This window comes from Ananas comosus, linkage group 6 (assembly GCF_001540865.1).
Source record: "Ananas comosus cultivar F153 linkage group 6, ASM154086v1, whole genome shotgun sequence".
Taxonomy (NCBI): Eukaryota; Viridiplantae; Streptophyta; class Magnoliopsida; order Poales; family Bromeliaceae; genus Ananas; species Ananas comosus.
The window spans coordinates 5,115,313-5,129,306 of record NC_033626.1 but is presented as its reverse complement, the minus strand read 5'-3'; the positions used below and the strand labels follow the sequence as shown (position 1 = coordinate 5,129,306).

At 36.1% G+C, this 13,994-nt stretch overlaps 1 protein-coding gene across 1 annotated transcript in view; it reads left to right on the top strand.

The window, feature by feature from the left end:
• Positions 2,905–13,994, top strand: part of LOC109712217 (60S ribosomal protein L35a-1) — a 14,660-nt gene continuing 3,570 nt past the window's right edge. The window contains exons 1-4 of the mRNA XM_020235664.1: positions 2,905–3,048; positions 3,155–3,190; positions 3,317–3,545; positions 3,641–3,683. Of these exons, the coding sequence (XP_020091253.1) occupies positions 3,017–3,048; positions 3,155–3,190; positions 3,317–3,545; positions 3,641–3,682 (339 nt within the window). The 5' untranslated portion in view covers positions 2,905–3,016 and the 3' untranslated portion in view covers position 3,683. The remainder of the gene's footprint in view (positions 3,049–3,154; positions 3,191–3,316; positions 3,546–3,640; positions 3,684–13,994) is intronic.

The window sequence follows — 13,994 nt, the reverse complement described above, 5'->3', positions numbered from 1 at the left end:
GTTGCTTACCTATTTCATTGTACATGCATTCATATATTTATGATTGGGCATAGTAGAGTAGCTTTACTCCTGTCATTTACCGCTTTCCTTATCTATCTATCTATCGATTATCTACTTGTGCCCGACTTGGACCTAGTGGGGAGATCGGCGGAGTCGGCGGCCGAACCCACTGGGAACTAAGGAAGTTAGTTCTCACCCCCATTTTACTACAGGGCCGAGCGCGAGTTCACACGGCGAGGATCGCGGTAAGGGCCTAGCGCCCTAGTTGCATTAGTCTACTTTCCTATTTCTGCATTAGAGTCACCTTTTATGCTTTGAGAGTAGATGATGTATAGGATGTGAGATATTCTGGAATGAATGTAAGCTAATGTTTATATTTTGGAAGATGTAAGCTTTATATTATGTTTAGAAGCTTAATGTATAATCAAATTGTATTATAAAGGCTGAATGAATGTAATAGATAGATGCTCTCTCTTTATCATTACTTGTATGTTCTATACTTGTATCTTGCTTTTGGTTGTTTTGCACTAATTGTGCTCTCGTTGTAGTTATCGATTGTGTATGTATTCAAGTTATTTTCCTGGAAACTTGTTGTACACAATCTCGTTGTTAGCCTTGGGCGGACAGGGGAGGTGCTGTCCGTCCGGCGTCTGTTCGACGTGCCCGGGCCGAGCCAAATTGGTAGCAGTCTCGAGGCGTAACAGTGAAATTCAAGTTAAAATAGATTTTTGTTTAAACTATAATTCAAGTAAAAATTACTCTGCTGCCACTGTTTGTTTCTATAGTGGTGGAATTGAAGTTTCCCAAATTTTACTCGTTATTTGGTAGGAAATAAATAACGTAAAAGTTGAAGTTTTTCATTGTTAATATTTTATTATTTTTTTAAATTTTTTTTTTCATAATTGACATCGGTTAGGGATGTGTCAAAATTAATAATGATAATTTGGAAGTTTCGACAGAATGTGGAGTTACGATGAATTAGACAAAAAAAAAGCATTTATAGTTAGAAAGTACTTCATCTTTCTCTATACTAGTGAAGGCCCGCACTTCGCGGCGGGAAATTTACGCAATTCCTAAAATATTTTCAAAATTTTAATTTTTTTAATTGTCAAATCTAATTTTATATTTTAAGCTTCAAAAAATTGAAGAGAGAGAGAAATTAAAAAAATTATTTAAATATTATTGCGGGTTAGAATTTTCGGACTAAGGTGTCGAAGTCTTGATCGAGTTCGGATTTGGATATGGATTTGTAAAATCCATCGGATTCGAGTTCGGATTCGGATTTAAATTTTAATTTAAATTTAATTTTAGATTTTATTTATTTATTTATTTTTTATCCACAGCCATACAAAATAATAAAAAAAAATTAGAAAAGAGGTAAAAGAAGAAGAAGAGAGAGAGGACCCGCGCCAGCCCGCGCCTGCGCCTGCCGACACTGCTGCGGCCCGGCTCTGGGGAGCCTAGCGGCGCCCTACGCTCTCAACTCGTGCGCCGGCGATTGCGCCCGCTCGCGGGCTGGGAGAGGGGAAAGGAGGTAGGAAAGAGAGAGAAAGCCCGGGAGGGGAAGAGGAAAGAGGGGAGAAAAAGGGGGCGGGAGAGAGAGAGAGAGACGCCGACGAGGGGGGAGGGGGGAAGGGAATGGTAAAGGGGAGGGGGTTCTCTCCTCTCTCGGGCGCGCGCGAGGTGCAACGGGTCGCCCGCAGGGCGTTGGGGTCGCGCGCACTCCGTCGGGCGCGAGCTGTCATGCTCAGAGTCGTGCGCACGCGGGGAAGAGAGAGAAAAGAGAAGTGGGGAACGGGGGGGGCTTGGGGTGGGGAGAGGGAGAGAGGGGGAGAGAGAGAACCGGAGGGGAGGGAGCTGCCATGTGCGGGTAGCCCGCACCCCCCGCGCGCGCAGAAAAAAAGAGAAAGGGAGAGAGAGAGAGAGGGGGAGAGGGAGAGAGACAAAGGAGGGGGTGAGAGAGAGAGAGAGAGAAAGAGAGAGCCGGGGAGGGGGTGGAGAGAGAGAGTGAGAGAGAGAGAGAAAGCCGAAAAAAAAAATGGTGGGCCCCGCCGAAGCCCCGCGCCAAACGTGGGGAGGCTTCGGAGGGAACTCCCAAATTATTATTTCTCTATATTTGGTAAAACAAACGAACACTTAGCCCTAAAATAAAAAGATTCTTTTCCTTAGACACCTTATCATAACATTTTCGTGGGATGGCAAAACTCATTTTGTGTATGAGCGTGATTTTGTACTTGTGAAAGAATTTGGACTAATAACATGAAGGGCTACTTTCATACAGATTCCTGCAAATATAGTGAATGACAAATATATTCCTACAAAGGGTTTGGTGGTTGGTACCCGAGATTCAAGTTCGAATCCTAGTTGATTCACATTTCCTACTAAGTTTATTTCTAAATTAAATAAGCGAAGCGGGTAGCGTGCTACCTATCTCTCTAAAAAAAAAAAATAAATATATTCCTATAAAGTTCAACTTCCATATGTTATCCCTACAAAAAGTTTTGATGTTTTCAAATATATTCCTTTGGTTTATTACTATTGGAGAATCGTTAGAGAATTGTTTATATTTTTAATTTTTCCATCACAAATATTCTTTTAAAAACTATAATAGTATAATATAAGAAGAATTGTTTATATTTTCAGTTTTTCTATCACAAATATATTTCTCCAAAAACTATAATAGTATAATATAAGAGAGTTAAAAATGTTAAAAATTAATCAGGATTTAGTATTTAGCCTATGGTTAACTTATTTTTTCTAATGAATTCTAACTGTAAAAATATATTTAAAAACATCAAAATTTAATATAAAATAATATTTATCATTTATTATATTTATTAACCTAAAAATGAATTACCAGGCCATTTCCACCGCCTCCGATAAATAGAATCTGCTCATCATGGCTTCGTGGCACTCCCTATATAAACAAACCCCCCTCCCTCACACGTTAGGGTTTTCGCTTCAGTGTCGCCTCCATTCTTATCTCGCACTCCCTAAACCCTAGTTTGCTGCGACAATGGTGAAGGGGCGCCAGGGCGAGCGCGTCAGGTCTCTCTTCTCAGTTTTCTCAAATCCTAATTCTTAACCCTAGAACTCGAATAACCGTTCAATCATTCTTATTCTCCTTTTCTTCTTATACACCGAATAATCGCAGATTGTACGTCCGCGGGACGATCCTCGGATACAAGAGGTACGCGATATCTCCTCGCTACGATTTCGTATTGGAATTTAGTAAGAATGGATCGAGATCCGTCTTTCTTTTTTTTTGGTGCTAATTTTGGTAATTTTTTGATGAATTTTTTTTGGGCGATTTTAGATCGAAATCGAACCAGTATGAGAACACGTCGCTCATCCAGATCGAGGGCGTGAACACGAAGGAGGAGGTGGCGTGGTACTGCGGGAAGAGAATGGCCTACATCTACAAGGCGAAGACCAAGTCGAAGGGGACCCACTACCGCTGCATATGGGGGAAGGTCACGCGCCCGCACGGCAACAGCGGCGTCGTTCGCGCCAAGTTCAAGTCCAACTTGCCCCCCAAATCTATGGTGCGAATCCAAAATGACCTTGCCGTTCCTTGTTTGTGGCGTAAAGCATAGTTGTCCCTTGAGGCTAACCCTCTTGTTTTGTTCTCTGTATGTAGGGTGCAAAGGTTAGGGTTTTCATGTACCCAAGCAACATTTGAGGTAAGCTTCTATTGCTAGCAATCATCAAGGTGTAGATGTTTTTATGTTGTGATGTGCTGATTCATTGTTTATTACTTTGTTAAGCATTGCTGATGCGCCATCTTGGTAGTTCTTTTGATCACTAATCTTTTGTAGTTCAAATAATAGTTTATAGCTCCAGCTAACGCATTAATTAGTTTTGGCTTATGGGAACACAACAATTAGTAAGCAGAATTTTTTTCTCTTTTTGGTTGTTTTGTGATGTTTACGGTTGTCACCAGTTATGCGTGAATGTAAGGTCCTGGTGCTTGAAACTTGCGGTGTGCCTATGTTTGTTTAGGTGGGAAAGGGGAAATTTGCTTCCATTTATTTGAGTGTCTTCCTAGCTAATACAACAAATTAATTAACTATTTACATAAACAAATAATGGTGTAAGATTCGGACACAATTCTAGGGAATCTGAGGGCCGTTGGTAATACTTGGTGCAAAAATTGGTCTTTTCTAGGTGAATAATGAGTATACTATGACTTCTTTTTCCTTTCAAGTTGCTAAACATCAAAGTGATAAGTTGTCAACATATGCAAGAGATTTTGAGGAAGTTAACTAATCCTATTCCTGTACGAGTTAATGGTAGTTTTTTAAATAGAAAGGTATCAGAAAGTAAGATGGTATTATGTCCTCTTGCTTTTCTCTTTTCTAGAGATAACTTAGTCATTTGTTGATTGCTTTACGACATTAAATGACCATTTTCTTTATTTCAAGACATGTTATTAACAAATTATTATATCTGTAAGAAATGTTTCAAATTTATTGATGCTAGGGAGTTCCTTTATTTTCAAATTATAGAGCTTTCATATTCCCTTAGATACCGCATCTATTATGGTAAGAAATTTGGGCCTCAAATTGGAGGTAATGCTGCCTTAGCTCGAACCAATTTTTTTGGAAGCTTATTATATGGACGTCATTATCTTATTATTACAACTTCAATGTGAAATGAAAGTATAATAAGTAGGTACTAATTTCTCTCGCTGGTCAAGTTACAGACTTTTGAGTCTTGGTTTGTTAAGTTTGTATGGAATCATGAAGAGAGTTTTGAAATTGGGTCATTATTTAGGAAAAGGAATTAAGTCACTTGGGTACTTGAACTATATCTGATGTTTACATAGGTGCGTGAACTTTAATTTAAAAATTAACTACTTTAAATATTTTTAGATGGTCGCCTGAACTTTTAGTAGTGTTTGACATGCGCCAGTGTTTGAAAAAGTGCGCTGAGGCCTGCACTTTTAGTAGTGTTTGACATGCGCCAGTGTTTGAAAAAGTGCGCGTGAGGCGCAGGCCTCAGCGCCTCAGAGTAGCTGAGGTGTGGGCCTAGGGTTTGAGGCACACGCCTCAGGTGAGGCGCTAGGTGCGTGCCTCGGACGCGCCTCGTGATGTTTAAATTTTATTAGTCTAAGATTTGGATTTTCGAGTCTTGAGTTTTTTCAATATATATTCTCATATGTTTAAGGGATTGAAAATTTTCCTAATTTGAACCATTTCTTCCCTATATCTCTTGGTCGTTCTCTCTTCCCCTAACGGCAACAAGGCAACAAGCGCTTTTAAGTTGAAAGTTGAAACATATGTTTTTCTTTTTAGTTCGAGAACATTTATGCATGTGATTTATTTACTTTTTTATGGTTATTTTATTTTTGTTTGGCAATTTTGGAATTGTTTTATGTAAAACGTCAATTTGTACTAGACTTGTTAAGAGTGTTTTATTTTTATTAGAAGTGCGCCTCACCTTCTTGAGGTGCATGCCTCTGCGCCTCGCACCTGGGCTCCAGAAGAGCTTTGTGCTTTTTTGCACCTTGTGCCTTTTCAAACACTGACAGGCAAACTTGAGGCACAAGGTGCCGGCCTATGTATCACGGATACTTCTATAAGCCTTGCGTGTTTGTGTCAGACACGCCCGTGTCCGTGTCAGACGTGTCTGATGTGGACATTCCTCGGACGCGTGTTCAATGCCGATCCATAGCGTATACAACTAAAAAAAATATATACACATTTTTATTTCACTTTTTGCATGCATATATAATGTAAGATGATAAATATTTTAGCTTTTCGATGAATGCATACAATTTTTTTTGACAATATAAATTAGGTATGGTAGAGAATTTCTTTTCTTAAAATATATGAACATAATATTATATTAATAATATTATATTTTATTAGCGGTGCCCATGTCAAGCCCGTGTCCTAATTTTTTGAAAGCTGCAAAGTCACGGTGTCCAAGTTGTGTCGTGTCCCGTGTTCCATGTCAGTGTCTGTGATGCCTAGGTTCCTGCCGGCCCCAGCACCCTAGGGCAGTTGAGGCGCAACACCCCCTTTGAGGCGTGCCCACTGGTGCCCCTCTGAGGCATGCGCCAGGCTTAGTGTGCGTCGCGTGATAAATTTAGTTATATTGGTCTAGGCTTTGAGTTTAGGGGTATCGGATTTTTGCAATATATTCCAAGTTTCCAACTCGTTAAGGGATTGAAAAAATTCCTTATTTCGAACCCTTTCTTCCCCTTTTCTCTTTGTCATTCTCTCTCTCACCCATTCTTTTGCATCGTTAAACTAGCAAGTATTCCATACCGGCCGTTAAAAATTGTCAATTTTGTGAGCTTTTGATCGTAAGGTAAATAATGTCGAAAAATTATGAAATTTGATTTTTAGATGTTTCAAATGCTCTAGATAACGTTTAATGGTGTGGATCGTCGATTCGGAAGCTCTATCATTGAAAACAACTTATGAGTACGAGGGCGATCGTACTCATAATAGTATAGTAGCTGGACTCTATATACATATATGTATATATATATATTCATATATGTATATAGAGTCCGGCTGGAATGCTATCAGTAGCAAATAGGCTCCGTTGTTGCTCATTTGTTTTTGATAATGGAGCCTCCAAACTCACAATCGACAATCGGCACTGTTGAATATGATCTGCACTACTAGAAGTATCTAGAAACTAAGTTTCAAATCTTTTCGACATCATTAACCTAATGATCAAAGGGTTTCAAAATTTGTAATTTTAATGGTCAATATAAGGCTTTTTTTATTTAACGGCGTAAAGATATTAAAATCAATTGAATTTTGGTTAGAAAATTCTTTGAACTATTTAAAACAATCTATACTCTTGATCTTGATTACAAGATTTTGATCATCACTTTTTAAAGGATATTCATTTTAGCCATTCATTTTTGTGTCCACTTGATGGAGAAGAGAAAAATATCATAAAAGTATGAAATTTGATTTCTAGATGCTTTATGTGGTATAGATCATGATCAACGGTGCCGATTGTCGATTTGGAGGCTCCACCATCGAAAACAAATGAGTGGCAACAGAGCCCGTTTGCCATTCATTTTAGCCATTCATTATTGTCATAGTCCACTATTAGTTTACACATTCATAGGGTACTATATTCATGGTTCGTGTCATTCCACATGTTTTCTACATTGGAAATATACCAACTTGTTCACATTTAGCCACAAACTAACCTCAACCCTATAATGCATGGATGCCTATTCACAATGTCACTTTATCAACTATTTCATAGTCTAACACAAGTTCATACATTTATAGGGTTCTATGTTTACTATCCACTGGCCACATGTATTTTTCTTCCAAAGCATACAATTAAACCACATGTTGCATATAATTACATATCAAGCTCAATCCTATAATGCATGAATATCAACTAACATATACATGTATGCTCAAGAAAAGTGACATTAACATAATAGGTCATTCGATGATTTCGGAAAGCACCACCCACCTCTAATTGATGTCGGGATGCGAGATAACCACCTCCCGCGATTTATGAACGATCATACCCCTCGCTCGCGACAAACGAAGCTAAAATGAGGTTTTTCCTCACTAGCTTGCCGTAGGCTCGTTGGAACGCCGATCCGAGCCTCCCAACGCGTCGGTTTTACCCTCAATTAGGATTCCATGAGATCAATTTCAAGCTAGGTCTCCAATCCTACAAAATTGCATTTTCAAACTTAAGCTTCACATAACCTGTTTCTATACAGATTTCACAAGAACATATATAGTAATCTTAACCTCAACAACCCAAGAACCTCAAAACCAAGTAGTTTAGGGAATTTACACTAAGCCCTAACCATAAATTGCAAGATAGCTCACCTTAACTCCCAGCTGCCAAAGTTCACACAGGATACACTAGCTTTTTCTAGGATTCTATGGCAAAACAAGCTATAGCAACCCAAGAAAACCCAAGCTAAATCCCTTTTAAGGCAAATAACATAAATCCTATCACAGAGATATAATAATCTTACCTCAGGATTCACTCTCCACCAGGTTTTCTCCCTGCTTTTGAATCTCCAAATAGCCCAAAAATACCACTTCATCAACTTTCCTTCTCCCAAAACCACCCACCATAAGGTTAGAGAAAGAAAAGGAAAGAAAGGAAAAGAGAAGAAGAGGAGAGAGTCCCTGCACATAGGGAAGCTGGTGATGACCTGGGGTTTTAGATAAGCTCACACGATTGCTATTAAACCCCTCACAAAAGCTGAAATTCTATCTACAATACTTTCAGTTTTCGGGGTTGGGTACCGGTACTCCCCTGTTTTGGTACCGGTATCCAGTGCAATTCCTGCACTTGGGCAGCAGCTAGGTTCCGAGGTTAGTTCTCTCACTCCGAATACCTCTAACCACCTTCTAAACATACCATTAACTATCCCCACACCTCCAAAATGATTCGGGGATGCCACAAATCATATTCACGCCTTATTTTGATCAATTCGATCAAAGTTAGCCTTGTAATCCGGGGATTCTCTTTCGAGTTCGTTTTGCGCCGAAACACTCAAATACCTCCAATAATCATTCCTACACCTTCAGAATACATACATACATACATACATACATACATATATAGAGCTAGGCTAGTATACTATCGATAGCACGGAGGACTTCGTGCTACCAAGTTGTTTTTAATGATGTGGCTTACAAATCGATGATCGGCTCCGTTAAACTTGATCTACACTATTAAACGTATTTGGAAACTAAATTTCATAATTTTTCGACATCATTTGGCTAGTGATCAAAAGGTCTCAAAATTGACAATATTATTGGTAGATGTGATGCGTTTGTGAATTTAACTGTGTAAAACAATCCAAATCTGATGAAATTTTTATAGAAAATTTTTTTCACTATTTAGAGTAAAATCAGTACCTCTGATCTTAAATTTAAGTCTTTTATGTCATTTTTTATTGAGTTTTATTTTCAGCAGTTATTTTTAGACTACTTGTTTGATAGGTAAATGATCCGAAAAATTATAAATTTAGTTTCCAAATACTTCAATAGTGTAGATCAAGTCTAACGGAGCGATCGTCGATTTAGAAGCCGCATCATTGAAACAACTAGGTAGCACGGAGCCTCGTGCTACCGATAGTATACAGCTTAACTCTATATATATATATTATTATTTATTATAGTATATATATATTATTTTATTTATGTATATAATTATATATATTATGTATATATATATGTAGAGTCGGCTACTATACTCTTATGAGTAGCGATTGCCCTGTACTCATAAGTTGTTTTCGATTGATAAGCTTCCGAATCGACGATCCACACCGTTAAAACGCTATCTAGAGCATTCAAAACGTTAAAAATCAAAATTTATAATTTTTCAACATCATGTACTTTACGATCAAAAGTCACGAAAATTGACCAATTTTAAGGCTGGTATGGAATATTTGCTAGTTTAACGGTGTAAAAGAATCGAAATTGGTTGAATTTTTTATAGAAAATTCTATTCATTACATAGATAAAGATTAATAACTCCGATCTTACATTGAAGGATCCGATCATCTATTTTTAAGACGTCGTTCAATTTTGACCATTCATTTTATATCCGCTTGATGAAATTTATTTTGATTTCAAAAAATTACGAAATTTATTTTCTAGAAGTTTCAAATACTCTAGATCATATTTAACGGAGTGGATCGTCGATTCGGAAGCTCAATCAATGAAAACAACTTATGAGTATGAAGGACTCTATACTCATAAGAATATAGTAGCCCTAGCCTAAATATGTATGTATACATATGTACATATGTATATATATATGTATACATATATATATATATGTATACATATATATATATATGTATATATAGTTCGGCTATTATACTATCGATAGAACCAAGCTCTTGGTACTATCGAGTTTTCTGTCGCTATATCTATCCTTTGATCATTTCCATCCGTTAGATTATACTATTCAACCAACCACCCACTCAACTCTAGATGATCACTATCATCCTAATCGCACATCCTTTCATCTAACGATCGAAAACTCAATAGTACCGAGCGCTTGGTACTATTGATAGTATAGTAGCATAATTCTATATAGATATATGGTCGTGGAGTATGGGTCTGGTGCTTTTAAAAGCACAAAGCACTTGGTGCTTGCAAGTTTTGCGCTGTTAAATTCACCCCTTTGACCATTTCTACTTGTTAGATTATACTATTCAACCAACCACACACTCAACCCTGGGGGACCACTATTATCGTAAACGCACATCCCTTAATCCAAGGGCCGAAAATATACAAGCACCAATGACTTGGTACTTTTAAAAGCATAGGAGCTTAATTCTATATTTGTGTGTGTGTGTGTGTGTGTGTGTGTGTGTATAGAACTATAGTACCGGAGCTCCGGTACTATAGTTTCGTATTCGATCTTAGGGTGTTAAAATTAACTATCCACATCGTTAAATATGATCTAGGGTATATGAAGTTCTTAGGAATAAAATTTTAGTTTTTTTCGACATCGTTTACTTAGTAAATAAATTATGTCAAAATGGACGGTGAAAATTGAATAATCTTTAAAATTTGAGAATAGGATTTTTAAATTCAAGATTAGGATTGTTAACCTTAATCTAGATAGTTTAAAGTATTTTCTATCAAAATTTGAAGAAATTTAGATTCTTCTACATCGTTTAACTCCAAACTCGCCATAGCAGCCATTGAAAAATTGACAATTTTGAAATGGTTTGATCATAAAGTGAACTATGTCGAAAAAATATAAAATTTTATTCCTAAAAATTTTAAATACCTTAGATCAGTTTTAACGATGTGGATCGTTGATTTGAACACCCTAAGATCGAAAACGAGACTATAGTACCGAAGCCCCGGTACTATAGATAGTATAGGAGACTAGCTCTATGGGCGTGTTTGGTTCAAAGTCGGAGTCGGAATCGGAATCGAAATCAAAATAAGCTGGAATCGGAATCAGAATGACTCATTACCTAATTCTGTTTGGTTCATCACCTGAATCGGAATCGGAATAAATCATTTCCATTATCAGTGTTTGGTTCAGGTGGATATAAAAAACGTAATCAAATTAATATACTAACATTATCTTTATAATATATTAATTTAAATTCAAATTAAAAATTAAATATTAAAAATTTACATCAAAATTTTGAAACAATGTCAAAATTTTAAATCTATTTTTTTTAAAAGAAAATAAACTTTGAAGTTGAGTGGATAATTCAAAATATGAAACTAAATTTTAATTTATTCAAATTCAAACTTAAAATTACAATTTAAATTTTAATTTGAATCCATAAATTTAATTTAAGTTTGAAATAAAATTTGAATAAAACTTTATATAAATTAAAATTTAATTTAAATTCAAATTCATAAGTTAGATTCGAAATACTTGATTAAATTTTAATTTTTAATTTAGGTTTAAATTAAAATTTAAATTATATATTTAATTTTTAAATTTTAACTCATATTTTTATTAAAAAAATTGAAAAAATAATTTAATCCGAATAATATCTATTCTGTCGCGATTCAACTTTCATCCGGCTCCTAGGCGGATTGAAAAAGAGGTGATTGGGCGATTCCATTCCTCGGGAATCGGAATCAGAATGGGACTTCCGCGTACCAAAACCCACAAACGGATTTACCCATTCCGATTCCGATTCCAGGGTGAAAAAAAAGCAAACCAAACACGCCCTATATTATATATGTATGTATGTATGTATGTATGTTTGTGAGTAGGTCTTGTGTGACTATAGGAGCACGGAGGCCTCCTCCGTGCTCCTAAGCGTTTTTGATGATGGAGCTAACCGAATCGATGATCGGCTCCGTTAGACTTGATCTAGCGTATTTGAAGTATCTAGAAAAAATTTTGTGATTTCATATACTCATTACCTAGCGATCGAAAGGGATCAAAATCATCAACGGCTGAAAATAAAAATCTCACAAAAAGTGGTGATATAGCACTAAATTTTTGATCAAGGTATTGTCATTGCTGTAAATAGTCTATAAAAGAATTGTTGATTCTCAAATTTCTTTTGATTTAAGTCATTGTTACACCGTTAAACTGTGCAATCGGTTCAAACCATTAAAAGTTCGTTAAATTTTGAACCTTTCGATGTTGGGTATATGATATCGAAAATCACGAAATTTTCATTTTTAAATACTTCAAATACGCGCTAGATCAAGTCTAATGAGCCGATCGTCGATTTGGAGCTCTATAATCGAAACGGCTTTAGGAGCACGAGGAGGCCATGCCGTGCTCCTAATAGCACACAAGACCTACTAGTGTGTGTATATATTATATATACTAATATACATATATTATAATATATAATTATATATATTATATATAGAGGGAGTGGAGGGAAAGAGAGGAGTTGGGCCGGTGAGTATATTGATAGTATTTGCTCATTTTGGCTATCAAGTTATTTAATCCTGTGATGAGAATTTGTAGGGGGTTAGGACCCACCCCTAGGTTTTACTAATATGTTAATCAACGATTAGAAATGATTCAAAGAATTATTTGGCAATGCTAAATACTTGATAGGCAGAAAGGGCGAAAATACTATTAATAGTATTCTAGCCCAACGCTCTCTCTCACTCTCCCTCTCTCTCTATATATATATTGAGTCCAGCTGCTATTCTTTTAGGAGGATGGAGGCCTTTGTCCTCCTAAGTTGTTTTAGATGATAGGGATCTCGAATTGATGATCGAAATCGTGAAAGTTGATCTAGAGTATTTATAACGTTCAGAAACTAAATTTCATAAATTTTAAATTCGTTATCAAATTCATTAGAGTTGAAAAATGAACGGTCGAAAACGAATAACCTTGTGAAAATAGATGTTAGGCTTTTTTAATTCGTAATTGGAGTTATCAAACATTATTTAAATAGTATAAAAAATTTTCTATAAAAAATTCAAGCTATTTTGATTGTTCCACACTTTTAAACAAATAAAGGGCTCATATAGGCCGTAAAAAACTGTGGTTTTTGTGATCCTTTGATCACTACGTAAATAATTTTTAAAATCCATGAAATTTAGTTTATAGACACTTCAAATATTTTTGATCAACTTTCACGATTCTGATTATCGATTCGAAATTCCTATTATCTAAAACGACTTAGGAGGACGAAGTCATCCGTCCTCTTAATAGGATAGTNATATATATGTGTATATATATATATATATATACACGTGCATATGTGTGTATATATATACACAGAGTAGATCTTGTATGTTATTTGGAGCACGGAGGCCTTCGTGCTCCTAAGTCGTTTTCAACTATGGAGTTTCTGAATTGACGTTCGGTTCTGTTAGACTTGATCTAGCATATTTGAAATACCTAGAAAATAAATTTGCGGTTTTCTTATGTCATTTATTTGGTGATCGAAAGGGTTCAAAATCAATAATATTTAATGGTTGATGTGTGTCGTTTGCATGTTTAACAGTATAGAAGTATTCAAATCAGATGAAATTTTGATAGAAAATTCTTGATATTATCTACAACACAATTAATATCTCTGATCGAAAATTTTAGTACTAAATCATAACTTTTGTGAAAATTTTTATTTTCAACCGTTGATTTTGAGTCCTTTAGATCGCTAGGTAAATGATATCGAAAAACTACAAAATTTATTTTCTAGGTACTTCAAATACGCTAGATCAAGTCTAACGGAGATGATCGTTGATTCGGAAGCTCTATCATCGAAAAGGCTTAGGAGCACGGAAGCCTCTGTTCTCCTACACAAGACTATATATATATATATAGGGAAGGAGGGAGGGAGGGAGAGAGAGTTGGGCTGGTGTACTATTGATAGTATTTGCCCTTTTTGCTATCAAGTTTTTAATCTTGGATGAGAAATTGTCGGGTTAGAACCCCACCGGGTTATAATATTTAATCCAACTGTTAGAAATGATCAAAAGAATTGATCCAATGGCTAAATACTTGCTAGAAAAAGGGGACAAATACTATTAATAGTATTCTAGCCCAACTTTCTCTCTCTTTCT